At 42.3% G+C, this 16,902-nt stretch overlaps 1 protein-coding gene across 3 annotated transcripts in view; it reads left to right on the top strand.

Annotated features, from left to right (window-relative positions):
• dgkb (diacylglycerol kinase, beta) overlaps positions 1-16,902 on the top strand; it is a 975,484-nt gene that overhangs the window by 588,196 nt on the left and 370,386 nt on the right. For all 3 annotated transcript variants that reach the window (XM_041184471.1, XM_041184469.1, XM_041184470.1), the window contains one exon: positions 15,913-15,977. In XM_041184471.1, coding sequence (XP_041040405.1) covers positions 15,913-15,977 — 65 coding nt within the window. The remainder of the gene's footprint in view (positions 1-15,912; positions 15,978-16,902) is intronic.

Genomic DNA, 16,902 nt, shown 5'->3' with positions numbered 1-16,902 from the left:
TACTGGAACAGCTTGGCTAGGGATGCAGCAAGTTCTGGAGCAGAATTCTTCAGTACTATTACCATAATATTGTCAGGGCCCATAGTCTTTGCAGTATCCAGTACCTTCAGCCTTTTCTTGATATTAGGTGGAGTGAATCAAATTGGCTGAAGACTGGCATCTGTGATGCTGGGGACCTCCAGGGGAGGCCAAGTTGGATTATCCACTTGGCACTTCTGGCTGAAGGTTGTTGCGAATGCTTCAGCCTTATCTTTTGCACTTATGTGCTGGGCTCCTCTATCGTTGTGGATGGGGATATTTGTGGAGCGTCCTCCTCCAGTGAGTTTTATTGTCTACCACCATTCATGAGTGGATGTGGCAGGACTGCAGAACTTAGATCTGATCCGTTGGTTGTGTGATTGCTCAGCTCTGTCTGTCATTTGCTGCTTCCTCTGTTTGGCATGCAAGTAGTCCTGTGTTATAGCTTCACCAGGTTAACATATCATTTTTATGCATGCCTGGTGCTGTTCCTGGCATGCCCTCCTGCACTCTTCCTTGAATAAGGATTGACCCCCTGGCTTGATGGTAAAGGTAGAGTGAGGGATATGCTGGGCCATGAGGTTACAGATTGTGTTTGAGTACAATTCTGCTCCTGCTGATGGCCCACAGAGCCTCATGGGTGCCCAGTCTTGAGTTGCTAGATCTGTTTGAAATCTATCCCATTTAGCACGGGTGGTAATGCCACACAACACGATGGAGGGTATCCTCAATGTGAAGGCCAGACGTCGTCTCCACAATGACTGTCCGGTGGTCACTCCTACAATACTGTCATGGACAGATGTATCTGCGGCAGGCAGGTTGGTGAGGATGAGGTCAAGTATATTTTTCCCTCTTGTTGGTTCCCTCACCACCTGCCGCAGACCCAGTCTAGCAGTTTTGTCATTCAGCCAGCTCGGTCAATAGTGGTGCTACCGTGCCACTCTTGGTGATGGACTTTGAAGTCTGCACCCAGAGTACATGGAGGAGTACTGATTCATCAGCTGATGGAGGGCGATACGTGGTAATCAGCAGGAAGTTTCCTTGCCCATGTTTGACCTGATGCCATGAGACTTCATGGGGTCCCGAGTCGATTTTTAGGACTGCCAGGGCAACCCCTTCATGACTATATACCACTGTGCTGCCACCTCTTCTGGGTGACAGGACATACCCAGGGATAGTATTAGTGGACTCTGGGACATTAACACTACGGCATGATTCCGAGAGATTGACTATGTCAGGCTGTTGCTTGACTAATCTGTGATACAGCTCTCCCAATTTTGGCACTTGTCCCCAGATGATAATAAGGAGGACTTAACAGGTCGATAGGCTGCGATTGCCATGGTTGTTTCTGGTGCCTAGGCCAATGCTGGGTGGTCTGTCTGATTTCACTACTTTTTTGTGACTTTGTAGCCGTTTGTTACAACTGAGTGGCTTGCTAGGCCATTTCAGAGGGTATTTAAGAGTCAACCACATTGCTGTGGGTCTGGAGTGACAAGTAGACCAGGCCAGGTAAGGACGACAGATTTCCTTCTCTGAAGGCCATTATCGAACCAGATGGGTTTTGCAACAATCGACAATGGTTTCATGGCTATCGTTAGACTTTTAATTCCAGATTTTTATTGAATTCAAATTCCACCATCTGCTGCAACATTACCCTGGGTCTCTGGATTACTAGTCCAGCGACAATACCACTATGCCATTTCCTCCCCAATAAGGATAAGTATAAGCAGGACGCCTGCCAAGCCAGATGAGAAGGATGCCTGGAATGTGTGTGAGGTGAGTGGTGTCATGGATGGGATGAGGACACAATCCACAGGGCAGATGAAGGTGTGTGTGCAAGAGTGAATGTTGATTGTCCCTTGAACTAGCAGTGAGTGAGATCCCTGTGGTTATGTGGTGGGTTTGTGAATGTGTAAGTTGAGAGTGATAAGAAAAGTAATTTACTTTGGCGGAACTTAGGAGGTCATTTATCCTCTTGCGGCACTGGGTGGCTGTCCTCTTTGGTAATTGGTGCTGACCACTATTGCCACTGCGTCCCATGCTGGATTGGTGACCATGCCTGCTGGTCTTCATCCAGAGCAGGGGTAGAGGACTTCATGGCAGGTCTCCACTGAGTCCAGCAGGTGCCCGAGGGAGGCATTGCTAAATTTGATGGCAGCATGTTCCCTCCCTTTGGCAGCCATGACTTTGCAGTGGCTTCCGATCCTTTAGAGAGTGCTAGCTCTGTGCAGGGGCACCGTTTAAATATGGCACCCAGATTACTGAATGCCTGAGGTGACGGCTGGGCAGATGAATCAGAGGCCACCCTGTCAGTGATCCAACATGTTTCCCAGGAATGCATTACCTATGAGCTGAGACACGCCGGGAATGGGTGATACAGCGTGGACTGGCAGGTAAAATGGCCTTTTCCCATCCGCTACGGCACCTTGTGTAAATCTGGGATGATTCCGCCCCTGGAATGCAGAACATTGAAATTTACTCCTGTGAAAGTGCCATTTTTCCAATTGTATAGCGTTGGTGCAGGGCCTTGTTCCCCATGATCCCAATTTGGAGTGCAGCCCACAATTTCTCCCTTCTTGCTTCCATTTTAAAGGGTGGAAAATCAGCCTGGATGAACTGTCCCTGCTGGATGAAATGATACTTTGTAAAATTAATTGATTGCGTTCTCAGCCGATTTTCTTGTGAGAAAAGGCAGACAACATAAAACTGCCTGCAGTTTGGCATAAATTGCTATTAAATAGGATTTCTTGCTGGGAGACGGAATAAGCAATGTTACCAACTTGGGCACTAAATAGAAGAATTTACACTGATTATGGTCAAATTTTTTCATTGCCATGTTTACATCTAAAATGGGGCTGGTTGCAGGTTCAAAATGACATGACAAATTGAATGAGCCTGTTACTGCTGGAGTTTTGCCCATTTCCAAGTTTTGGCTTGATATCACTTTAGCTGGCTAGCAATCTCACCAGAAACGGCTTCAATAATATATGCAAATCAGGGTAAAATGGCATTGTCAGAATCTCAATCCCATTTCTGCCTTTACCTATGTTACTGCTGCTATTTCCTCAAACTGTCTACAAAACATGTCTAGCACTGATTATTTATTTCCTCAAAGGCTTCCAATATTTCACATCTTTGCTGCTATGGGTGCAGCAAAAATTTCCCTGCTGCTCAAAACAGCTGCACTCTTTCACTCCAATGCTCCCGACCCTCCGCTTTAAGGTTCTCTTTAGGACCATGAAGATTGACTGTCCTGCTAGGGCACAATTATCATGACTAACCGGCTGACTGCATGCAAATTAGACTCAATTGTGAAAATTGATCCTGACTTCTGCTGATCTCATTGGATAGATGCAGTGAATGTCCCTTCCACTGATTCACACAGCAAGTAACTCTATGGAGTGGAAGTGGCTCCCTTCTGATTGGCATAAAGACACATTGTCAGGTGAGCAATGTTTGCTTCTTTATTTAGCTGTGCTAGGTTCTGGCACTGGCAGCCTTCCCTGCTGCAATGCAACAAAAAAAGAAGCCTCACCAGAGAAAAGCTGCTTCACAGGTTGTTCAGGTGCCTGATGTATGTGACCTTTCCTTAAACTGATGTGTCACATTTGTTTTCAAGTCACAGTTGCGTTGACGACTTTATTTTCTCAGCCACTAAATATGTCCTGCACACGACTTGTTATGCAAATATGCAGAATTGGTGCTCTGTAGCACCTGCCTTTTGCATGTTTTATATGTCATGTAAATTAAGCAAATAACTCAATTTCCACTGAGCTTGTTACACTACTTCATGGGTAAAATTTTAGCTTGACGGGCGGGCGGGTCCCCAACCTGACTGAGTGTAAAATGACACGTGATATTTCCGTTGGCGCAGAAGTTGGCAGCGTGCCCGCCGACAATGTTAAGGCCTATTTATGCCATTAAAAAGTTAATTAAAACAAACTTTTCGCCGCCCATCCAACATTATGGTTGGCAGGCAGGCAAAAAGGCCAAGCGGCCTTTGCACTTTTTAGGGATCCTCATCCACGGGTGGGATGAGATTTCCTAAAGCAAATAAAAATAAAATTAAAAACTTTAAAATTTAGTTAATAACTTGTCCCTGCTCATGTGAGGGGACATATTTCATAACATTTATAAAATCATTAATTTTTTAAAAATCAGTTCATCTCCCTGAGCCCGCCAGTGTGAAATTGCCATCCCAGCCCGATTGCGGGCTGCAGTCAGCTTCCTGACCGCCCCCACCGAGTCCACACACCAAGGGCAAAATTCTGCCCCATGTTATAACATACTGTTTGCCTCGGAAAGCACAAGAAAATCTGCTCATAATAATACTCCAACCATTTGCCACACAATCAAATAATCCATGCACTAGTGAAGTTGGCGTGTGATTTTAAAAGACTGATTTTACAAAGATGCACTACTGTTGAAGGGCCTCTTCCACCAGCCATTCATATTAGAACAAAAAAAATAGAGGCAGGAGAAGGTCATTTGGTCCCTTGGGCCTGCTCTAATCTTCAATAAGATCTGCTACCTCAGCTGCGCTATCTCATATGGACATGCTGCTGATAGTTTTCCAATTCATCTGGTCAACAGGTGTAGAAATATTTATATACAGTTCCTGTTAATTAACTCTATGAAAGTAAGTAAATAGAAGGGAGCACTCCTTAAAAGAGTAGCTGTTCTGACTCCTTGTGAGTACCTGGAAGATTTATCCTATAATTAATCATTTCAGTTATGTAATACAAAAAATAATAAGAGGGTGAGTGCAATCTTCCCCCTAAGCTGTGTGGTTGTGCAGCTACCCAGAAATTCCTGTGCAGGTGGAGTACCAGTCAGCCTCTTTAATTTACCATACAAAGAAATTCAAGGCCCTGTGCACTTCAATGAATTGACTATGCATTGTATCAGGGATAGCATCCAGGTCCACCACATGTCCCTCCACATGGCATGAGAAAGATTTCCTTTTGTGGGCTCCTAGCTGAATCTCTCCTCTGCTGCATTTTATCCAGAAGTGTCTCAAAGTTGGCTTCATTAAAATGTTCTGCTTTTTGTTTTGGCCTCCAACCTGTACCCTACTTCCTTCTTCCATTGCATCTGCCTGCTGCCCTTGCAGAATGCATTCTGTAAAAGTGCCCAAAATTTCACAGGGGCTGTCGACTACAATTACCTAACAGTCAGCTCATTTGGTGAGGTTCACGACTTCACTGCTGCCAAAATCTTCTGTCATCTGCCCAGCACAGTTGTAATTGTATTCAGGAAACACTTAGAGAAGTTTAAATGAGCTGGCCCTGTGATTTACATCTGGCTCAGCACTATACATTGGGTGGAAAGCTCTACTGTGGGGCACAACACCGCCAGAAATGGCCCTGTGCATTTTTTGGGCTTGAAAAGGCTAAAATAAAATGTAACCTGAATCATTACTGGCAGTTTTCAGTTGGATCCCAGGGCTTGAGCTGGATTTTCAAATTAGGGTCAGGAACCTGATGCCCGGATGACTTCCAGGTCAAGACCCCTGACCTCTGTCAGTGTCAATGATGCAACATCATTTTCAAATCTAAAGTACTCAGTTGCCCAGAGGGTGAGCTTGGTGCCCAATGAGCAGTGGTAGGAGTGACCTGATGAAGGTGGGCCATAGAAATTAAAGGTCCTTCGAAAAGATGAGTGACAACCAGGACTGAGCTTGCTGTTCGCTGGGGACGTGTTGCAGGGGGGTGCAGGTCAGGCCAGCTCTGGCACAGGCAGGCATCCACAGGTGGCCCAAGGTTTTCCGATGCGTCTCGTGAGACTTCCTTAATAGGTGCAATTGTTGAGAGGTGAGTAATTCTTCCCGTGGTGTTGCAGAGTAAGTTGCATCACTGAGATGTCTGCCATCCTCACATGTGGGATGCAGTTGGGAAGGGGGCATCGCTGAGGAACACAACAGCTCATGTCAATGTCATGCTGGAATAGGTGAGAGTGAGAAACTTACTCATATTTCTTTGTGTCCTCATCCTGCAGTAAAAGTAAGCACACAACAAGTGTAAAGATTCCTTGTACAAGTGGTGGTGTAGCTGACCTTCAAAATCACTCACTGATTGAAGAAGTGGTGCACACTATTGTGCAAGTGCCATTGTGGCAGGCCCTCAGTAATGGCGAAACTAGAAGCCGTAAAGAGCATGTTTCAGATATGCCCAACCGCATATTTAACGGGCCAAGCTAATTTATGGCAGGGACTGGGCTCGCTGTCCAATTAATAACAGTGGGCAGGCTTCCAGTGCTGGAGGGCCAAATGGGAGGCCCTCTAGCACTGACATATCAGCAGCTGAACTGGGTTCTGCAAATGAGTGATGGTGAAGAAGAGGGCGCCGCCTTAAGTTGAGGCCAGCTTTTTTATTCAAAACAATCACAGCTGCCTGGCTGTGATCGTGGAGGGCCATTCCCCCCTTGGAATTGCCAACAGCCGCAGCTGTGGCCTAGCAGCTGTAATGGATAGGTGGGCTGGTTGGGGGAGTGGTGTCCCTTGCACCCCACCCACCCTTACACTTCACGCTTTGAGCCCACTGTGTTGGCCCTCATGGGCTGTGTTGGGCCCAGATTGCTGATTGAAAATCTCTGTTGACGCAAGCGTGTGACTTTAATAGACCGCATAATAATCAGGAACCCTGAACCACAATCATTAAAAATGGCTCGAGATCAGGATGGCAGCAAGAAACTGTCACGGGGGCTAGGGGTGCAGAATTGCATGCCTGGCCGCTTCTGATCTGGACCCCACAAAAATATAAAAATCCTGGCCCACATCTTTACTTTGACTTCCTTCCATACATTTGCTTTGTTGCTGAAGTTTTCAGTATGTAGAACAATGCTTTCCTGATACCTTGCCAATTGTTGTTGTAGTATAAGTTCAACCTGACAAGATTGAAAGAATGCATATCCCATTTGAGTTCCTATTGCAGTGCATGAAGCAGGTGAGGAGGACCATAGGAATATAGGGCTCAGGAGCACAAGTGGGCCATTTGGTCCTTCAAGCCTGCTCTGCCATTCAGTAAGATCATGGCAGATCTGGTTGTGGTCTCAACTCCCCTATCCTTCTGCCTGCTGCCCCCCACACACCACCCCCCCCCCCACCCCCCCTGCCATTCCATTATCCTTGACTCCTTTGTTTACCAAATATCTATCTAATTCAGCCTTGAATAAATTCAATGAGCCAGCTTCCACTGCTTTCTTAGGAAGAGAATTCCACAGACTACTGACTCTCTGAGGAAAACAAAATCTCCTCATCTGCATCTTATTCTGAAACTGTGTCCACTCGTTCTAGTCTCCCGCACAAGAGGAAACGTCCTCCCAGTATCTACCCTACAAGTCCCCTCAGGATCTTTGTATGTTTGAATAAGGTAACCCCTCATTCTTAAAGACTTCAATGGATATAGGCCCAACCTGTTCAACCTTTCTTCATGAGGCCCTCATCCCAGGGATGACCAATTCGTGAGGCAACGATGTTTACAGGTCCAAAAATGCATGGAACAGTATGTTCACTCCTGTTATACCCAAGGGTATGTCATTATAAAACTATATGACTTCCTTCTGGGATTATCAGAAAAAACATGTCTTTAGCACCTGTGATTCACTGCAGGTGCAGAAATCAAACAGTGCAGTTTGCTGCGGACTAACTTATAAACTACCTCAAGAACTTAGACTGCTCTTCTTATAGCTGTTGTCATGATCCCCGGAGAGACTTTAAAAAAAGAAATTTGAACTTCCATTGATAGCTGAAAGGATAACATGATGAGATTTCACATTTTGACAAACAGACTAAAAGCACTGTTGACTAAACATTATTTTTGTAGGCAACTTATATTTTAAACTGCAGAATAGAACTTTCATCTTATTTTTAACTTAACTAAAATCCCCACTTCAAACATATACTTTATCGTGCCGATTAAGTAGTCATTTGATTTTCCAGGGTCAGTCCAAGGTGATTCTTAACTCCCCAGAGTTTACTTCTGTCCCCTTTGTTTCACAGCCTAGTAACTTTTAACCCCAAAATTGCCTTTCATGGTGCAGGATTTTCCTGGAGGAGTTTCTTCTAGCATAAGCTAGATGAATCTTCCAGACATATTTTAAATCCTTATGATTATTGTCTTTTGATTCCAAGTGTGAGTTCCCCCGATGCTCCTGTGTGGTGAACCATAGAGACTTTTGGGTTCTAGCTGCTCCCTCTCTCCTGGATCCCAACAGACTACATGAGTCTCACTGTTTCAGGGATATCTTCAAAACCCTTCCCTGCTCAAAGCCAATCTCCATGGCAATGAGAATCACACAGGCCTTGTATCTGGGTAGAAATGCTGATTAGCTCTTTTTTTCTATCTTGGAATTAAAGGCGCAGTTTACAACCTGACATTCTCAACAACTTCCTGGAACTTTGGAGACTACCAGTCTAACCACTATAAACACAGATGCTGCTGTCATTGTCTCCAAGTGTGAACACCTTATACCTTCTTCCCAGCAAAACAGTCTGGGCCTCCCTTTAATCTTTAACAGACCCATCCCATCACCCAGGCCTTTTGTCAGACAGAATTCAGAACAGGCCATATTCATTTCACTTGAAATTAAAGACACAGTCGCAAAACACAACAATCTTATAAACGTCATAATAGTAACACTGTAAACATTTATGTACAACAGAATCCTTCCAGTCACTAGAGGAACATCTGCTGAATAAGCCAGTCTACAGTTTGTATCTATATAAAGCAAGTGACGATATATTTGCCAAGTGAAATTTCTTTATTACATTCCTAGTAGAAAAGGGACATTAAGTGAAGAGGACACATGAGTCCAGAGGGGATCATTGCAGTTCCACATGTCAATCCCAATGTGTTCATAAACAGTGAGGGATACTGTTCCATAAATTTTCAAGTAGTTTCAGACTTCAGCAGATCACAGATCTGTGATCTAGTGCGTCAGAGATTGCTACCCAGGGCAAAAGACAAAGACCATCCTTAACTGGTGATTAAAATTAGAAAACCCCACACAACAAGAGCACAGATATAAGGCCTGGGTTCCTGTCGAGCTTTCATTTGGTTCCTGGTGCAATGCTTCTGTCACTTTTGACTGCCCTGATGGGATGCTGCTCTGTAATCCTGAAAAAGGCTCCAAAATCATCACCACTCACTGCTACATCCTGTATAGGTTTGCCATCTAAAAAGGAAGGAGAATGCAACAGGATGAAGAGAAGGTACATTTGGCTGCAGGCCCAGAGAGGAGGATGATGGCAAGCAGGAGGGAGAGCAATGAGGAATACCCACTAGCCAAGAAATAATTCAGGACCCTTGTGATCAAGAAATACTTCCAGTAATAAACACATTTTACCACTGAATAACCTTGTTTTCCAATGAAAACCTACAAATCTCAATTCTAAAAAATGTTTCTGTAGAGTCATCTTTCAGGTTCCTCCCAGGACTAGACAGGGTAGATACAGGAAGGATGTTCCTGATGGTGGGGGAGTCCAGAACCAGGGGTCACAGTCTGAGGATATGGGGTAGACCATTTAGGACTGAAATGAGGAGAAATTTCTTCGCCCAGAGAGTGGTGAACCTGTGGAATTCGTTACCACAGAAAGTAGTTGAGACCAAAACATTGTATGCTTTCAAGAAGGAGTTAGATATAGCTCTTGGGCTGAAAGGGGTCAAAAGGTATGGGGAGAAAGCAGGAGCAGGCTATTGAGTTGGATGATCAGCCATGATCATAATGAATGGCGGAGCAGTCTTGAAGGGCTGAATGGCCTACTCATGCTCCTAGCTTCTATGTTTCTATGTATGGGTTTTTTTTTTTTGATGCACCTGAGCTTGAAGAGAGGAAAATCAAAAGGAAAGGATCGCAAGCTCTGAAAAAAACTCGTAACAGTTTCTGCTATTTGCGATTCTCAGGCCATCCAAAAGGCACAGGAACTGGAAGATCTGCCCCTATAATTCTATCAAATAGTATTCATACAAAGGAGAAAAAAAGATATCTGTACTTACTTAATGCTACTGTGATGGAATCCGTGGTTTCAAAGCTTACATTTTTTGAGAGACACCCGAACTGAAAAGGGAAATTGGAAAGGGAACTTATACCTTTCAGTTTCTAATGGAACTAAGACTGGATCTGAGATTAGAACCAAAGCCTCTGGGTAAATAGAAACTGGTAGAAATCACATAAATGACACAGAGCCCTCTGAGCTTAGTTGACCCAGTGGTGCAGCACAGACAGGCTGAAGAAGATGGAGGTTGGAGCCAGAAGCTGGGAATAGGCAAATACACAGTTGCTGAGTTGCTGTAGCTGTTTCTGTTACTTGAAGATAACATTAGTGGATCTATGCCATCCAGACCACTATTAGCAGCATTGAGAAGGTTCTGCATGTGCCACTTGTTGAAGACTGTGGCCGTGGAACACTGGTTGGTTGTATGCTGCTATCGGCTGGAAATCAGGCTAAATCCTGGAAGAAGAGGAGCTGGAATTCTTTGTGAGAAAGACAGAATTTTGAAGGGCTTGGGGGCTGAAATTAGTGCCATATATAATGAGTGGACTGCTGAGTAATTTTGTAATTTCTGTCTTAGCTGTATCTGCTGTTTAATGTGTAATTTTTAGTTTATAATCAACCGTAAATCGCCTGTTAATTCATGTTTAATTTATTTTGATTTTGAGTTTGTTACAGTAAAAGTTATAAAAAGTGAAATTGTTTTCATTGGTTTTCTTGTTGGGGTCATTTGGTAAATTTAGTTCATTTGGATTGTTGGTCTTCATGGAGTTCAGAACATTATTTATAATGTGATTAAATCCATTATGCCAATACTTCCTCATGGTCCCTATGTAAAGTATAGTTACAGAGGAAAAGGAGTAGGCCATGCTGCCTCTTGAGCCTGTTTTGTCATTCAGTTAGATCAAGGCTAATATGACTCTTAAATCCATCTATCCTATTTGTCCAACTTCTTAACCTAAGGCTGTCTGAATGATCCATGAATGGACAGTGCATCTGTAGGCAAGTTAAGGTTCTATGGTGTGACTCTGTTGGGATTATTGTGATTTGGAACCACTCGGTGTAGGATTGTATAATGATACTGCAATAACTGGAGCCATGTTTTCTATGAAGCGTCAGCCTGCTGCCTAGTATTTTATAAATCTTTCAAGAACTTTTCTGGAGTGTGAGGATGTGCAGCCACTTTGAATCTTCTCCTGCCATGCCACTCTTGCTTGACACCTGTTTAGGTAACCAGGAGTCTTCATGAGATCAGTCTGCAGGAGTTTCTGATGTAGGTAAAGTTGCTGTCATTACTTTATGCAAACAATCATCTCAGCCTGCCCCATCTGGTAGCAAGATTCAGGCAGCTGAGTGCCGATGGTGTCAACATTACTACTCATAGTATTCATGAGAAGATGTTATTTTACACTAGGTCCCTCAATGCTTTGGGGCTTACCACGGCCATGAGGATTCTGTCTTTGTTTACTCAGTTGATGGGGCAGATTTGCTCAAATTACTCTTTGTTGCCATTTGTTTCAGAGGCAAGAACAGGTTTCCTTTTCAAGGACCAGCTGCAGGGATCCTGGTCAAATCAAGGAGATGGATTTACATTGTAATATTCAGCAAGAGCAGCCCTCCTCCATGCTGATGTGGATTTTAAGTTGATTTAATCTATCATGCCCATACTCCTACTTCATCCCCATATGAGGTATACTTGGCCTACCTCTTAACCTAAGCTATGTCTAAGACATTATGTTAAAGGCACTATTAAAATGCAAATTGTTGCTGTTGAGGGGTTCTGTAGCTTGGTTGACTATGGCCTCAACTTTTTCAGGAATAAAAAATTGGAGTTTTTTGTGTATTACAAACTCTATACTCTATTCATTATATAATGAAACCTAGTCCTATGCAATTCATATCCAACAGAGATGAGAACTAGGTATTGCTCTCAGTCCAGTTGCACAGATGAGATGATATACTGTTGACAAACCATTGCGTGTCCTTTTGGTAGTGGAGCCTAGTGCACGGCCTCTCTATTTCACAGACATGTGCCTTGAGTGTACTGCATGTACTATAAACCAACCAAAAAATGTTGATAGTTTCATAGGATTACTTATTGCTAACTTGAATATTTAGAGGATTACAGCTTGGCACAAGTATCAGAGGTCACATAAAATTACCCTCACCTTTGATTACACTATCAATGGAAATTAGTCACTTCTTTCTGAAAGCCTAATGATGCACCTAAGCTGTCCAGGGCATTGTAACATTCTGAATCTTTACCCTTTGCTCGTAGAAATGACTGATTCCATTCATCTAACTGTGATATCTGACTGAGTGCCTTCTAAGTCTGATTGGCACCAAGTTTTTAACTTTGTGTAATAATATGCATAGATACTGCGCCCATTACTGCAAGTGGTAGCAGTGGGAGTAGGGAAGGGAGATTTAGAACTGCTATTTAGCCTAAAAGTACAATGCTACTCTGAATGGTAATAATCGTATTTATATAGAGGTGGAAGCTGGATGAGACCTCCAACAAGAGTTGAAAACATGCAACCACATTTCGGTACTCAACTCACAATTTAGGCAGCTTTGTAGGTTGACTAAATTACATCAATTCAATCTTTCAAGTATACATAATCCAACTGAATTCCAAAATGGTTGCAGTCCTGATGAACATAAATTGTGACATTTAAGAAAACAACATTTATTGTAGCTTCAGGCCTATCATTGAGAATGCTTTGTTTCATTCAGCCTCAGTATCATCTCATGCAACGTTTTGTATCTTAATATTTGCGTAATGTAGGCCTACACTAGTGGGATTCTTGGCCACATTTACATGGCTAAAATTTACCTACATATAATTCCAAAAAATAAAATCTTAAGAAAATGGAGGGGCAATTATTAGTTCTGTAGAGAAAAAAAACAAAAATTGGAGTAAAAAGGAATTGATTCGGTTTCTGCATGTTTCTGCTGTAATTTGTCCAAAGGTTGTACTTGACAACAGTAATGTGTACAGCAACTAATTTGTTATCAGCATACAAAATTGTATTCATTCTCACCTGATCTGTTCCACTAATGTTTAAGGAATTAAAAAAAATATGTATTCAAACTCTTTGTACAAGAGCTATATCTTCTAAGAAAATGCTGCCTAATATTTAATGAAGGTCATTATAAGGTAAATCAGATACAAAGGGGCTGATTTTCTTCTGTCTATTGCTCCATGAACACCCTGAGTGTTGAATATAGGAAATTGAAGTGGAACCTGGTTATGCCAGCTTTCCTTTTACACTGGCAGTCACTTCCCAGTCTACCAGGCTGTGTAGGCAGGAGTATTTCAACTTAAACTGTTGTAGGAGTAATAACAAAACACTTCCCACATCACTCCATGGGTTCCCTACTCCGTGTTCACAAACAGGAATGTCTACAGAAAGGAAGCTTTGAAAGTTGTGGCCACTCTTTTACGATTGGAAGATGTGAAAAGGACTGTCCTCCTGGAAGCTACTGAAAGATAAGCCGTGAATTATATTGGGCCAGCGATAGGAGCAAGGGTGCTGGAGACCATCCAGCTATTGATTTAAGTTGTCAGAGGATCCCAGAAAGGCCAGATGGAATTAGTCATGTTGCAGACCTACAGCAATGGATATGTTCCCTCCATCCCTCAAGCTCAGGTGCTTTCCCATTCCCAGGAATGCTTTAATTCCCCAAAACAGGTCAGAAAATAAACTTTGACCTGGAAATATAGCTGGGTTCAGTTGCATGTCAGTTAGACGTCGCAGTGCACTGTCTGACTTATACTGGTGTTGAATGTGGTGGAGACGGGCGCTGGATAGGTGTGGGGAGAAGAATCAGACCAAGGAATTAATGTCATTATCACCTGTAGCTGTGATGGTTGCAAAAACTGGAAAACACCTGAGCTCGTGGTTGAAAATAAGATGAGAACATGTGCTGTAGCTCTGAAAATAGGAGCTTTATTTCGGAACTGACAGCAGAGTTCAGTTCCCTGCAATGGTGTTGTCACACTTGCGCTTGCAAAAGGAGACATTTCAGCTTCCAAGCTGAATGTGATAATGTTGACCTTCCTTTTTCAGGTACACCAACATTTTGACATTAACCCAATGATTTGCACCTATTCTTATATGACATTATAACTTGTTTGTTAAACAAAACATAAGATCACAAGAAGTAGGATTATACCATAGGGCCCGTCGAGTCTGCACCGCCATTCAATATGATCCTGCTGGATTTTGGGCTTTAACTCCATTTTTCTGCCTGCTCCCTATATCCTTTTAATTCCCTGAGAAATGAAAAACCTTTCTATCTCAGCCTAAAATATATTCTACAATGGAGCATCCACAACCCTATGGGATAGACAATTCCAAAGATTCACAGCCCTCTGAGTGAAGACATTTCTCCTCATCTCAATCCTAAATGATTGCTCCTTTGTTCTGAGAGTATGTTCCGTGTTTGGGCTTCCACAGCCAAGGGAAACAACCTCTCAGTGTCTATCCTGCCAAGTTCCTTCAGAATCTTGCATGTTTCAACAAGATCTTACTTCTAAATTCCAGAGAGTATAGGTCCAGTTTACTCAGCCTTTCATCATAGGACAAACTTCTCATCACAGGGACCAGTCTAGTGAACCATTGACACATCGCCTCCAATGCAACTAAATTATTCCTTACATATGGAGACCAAACTGTGCAGAGTATTCCAGGTGTGGTCTCACCAAAGTTCTATACAATTGTAGCAAGACTTCCTTATTCTTGTACTCCAATCTCCTTGCAATAAAGCCCAATGTGCTATTTGCCTTTCTAATTGCTTGCTGTACCTGTGTAGAAACTTTGTGATTTCCTTATATCGGGATACCAAAGTCTTTCTCAACGTAAGCATTTGAAGTTTCACATTTTTTAAAAAACATTTTCCATTTTTCTTACTATCAAAGTGAATACCCTGACACTTCTACCATCTGACCTTGTTGCCCAGTCATTTAACCTATCAAATCTCTTTGCATCCTCTTTGTGTCCTTCTCACAGCTTCCCACCTAACTTTGTATCATCTGCAAACTTGGATACATTACTCTCAGCCTCTACATCTAAGTCATTAACATAAATTGTAAATAGCTGTAACCCCATCACTGATCCTTGCAGCACTCCACTAGTTACAGCCTGCCAACTTGAAAATGTCCTGTTCATTCCGACTGTCTGCTTCCTGCCCATTAGCCAATCCTTTATCTATGTCAATATATTACCCCCAACTCCATGAGTCCCTTATTTTGCCTATGAATCTTGTGTGTGACAACTTATACAAGCATGCTATAACTATTGGCTTCCCTTTAACTACTAGTTGCATATTCAAAACAACTAATAAATTTGCAAAATGTGACTTCCCATTTGTTAAACAATGTTGGCTTTGTCTGATCATACTGTGATATTTTAAGTGCATTGTTAAGGTTTCTTTAATAACAGAACCCATAACAGGTTAATAACAGATTCCAGCATTTTTCAAAGACTGACATCAGGCTAACTGGCCTATAGTTCCATGTTTTCTCTCTCCCTCATCTCTTGAATAGCAGTGTTATATTTGCTAACTTCTAATTCACTGGGACCATTCTAGAACCTTGAGAATTATCATAAGCAATGCATCCACTATCTCTGCAGTTGCATCTTTTAGAACCCTATATTGCAAATTGGAACACTGGTTTCCAGTACACAGCTATGTTTATTGAGCCATTGCTTAATTTATATATAGGAGTGAAATTCGTCTTGGATGGTGATAAAGAAATGGGTGAAGGCAAATCAACAGCCTGCTTTGCAATCAGCCAATTTTTTTTTCCATTGTGGAAAATGTACTATATTAACTGTTTTATGAATCTTTAAAGTTGAAAATGATTGCTTTTATGTTCTCCCTTGCTTTTCTTTTAGGATGCATCAATAGCCCACAGGTTCCATATCATGCGAGAAAAACATCCTGAAAAGTTCAACAGTAGGTAAGATATTGCACAGTATGTAATGTGATACTGTCTCACTAATTTAAAAAAGTAATACTGAAATGAGCCATTTGTTAATCATGCATGGACATATTTATCTTGTAGACCTGTTTGTTTTGAAAAACAATGAGTGTATTATTTATTAAGTGGAGCTAGGTTCATGTCTGAATCTTCTCTATAAGCTCTGAGGGACATCTTAATCCCTTTGGAGGTTGAAAATGCATTGCATACCTGTGCAAGAGAAATTATTATGGTACAAGATATTTTATTTTGCTGCATTATTTAAAGGTAATGCCCTTATAATTTGCACATTTCTGCCTCAGACATTAGTACCTGGATTCCAGTACATATGCAGTTTCTTTACCAATAACTGGAACCAAGTGTGTAGTTCACTTGAAATGATGTAGGTTTCCTTGGTCAACTCGTTGTCATTATTATTCATAGTTTCAGAAGCATGTTTGGGCATATACAAAGAGCAGCCTAGTAGTGGGATTGGGAAACTGTGATTCTGATTAAATTTAAAAGGATGTGAACATTTGAATTGAACTGGCAGAATAAGAATCCAAAAAAGAATAGCAGCCTTTGCAGACATTCAAAAACCATTGCAGACCATTGATAACCTTTGCTGAGACTGAAGGTGAGTGGGTTAAGAAGCACCAGGCAAAAATGAAGTTGAAGGAAACAAGTGAGCTAACAGTCCAATATCCAAGCCTTAGTTTTGTGGCTGCTGAAATGAAGGAAGTGTTGAATGAGGTGGTTGTAAGGAGGGTATTCTAGGGCACTATACCTGTATAGCTGCAAAGCATGCATGAAGATGGGTTTTAGCTTGAGGTTATGGATGACTATTCCTGATATTAGCATTCTCCAGCCCTATGCTGCACAATAACTTCTAGGCCAGGATTTTCCAGTCATTGGGTGTGCTCAG

Source organism: Carcharodon carcharias, chromosome 3, assembly GCF_017639515.1.
Source record: "Carcharodon carcharias isolate sCarCar2 chromosome 3, sCarCar2.pri, whole genome shotgun sequence".
In the NCBI taxonomy this organism is placed as follows: domain Eukaryota; kingdom Metazoa; phylum Chordata; class Chondrichthyes; order Lamniformes; family Lamnidae; genus Carcharodon; species Carcharodon carcharias.
This window is presented reverse-complemented; position numbering and strand designations above follow the sequence as displayed.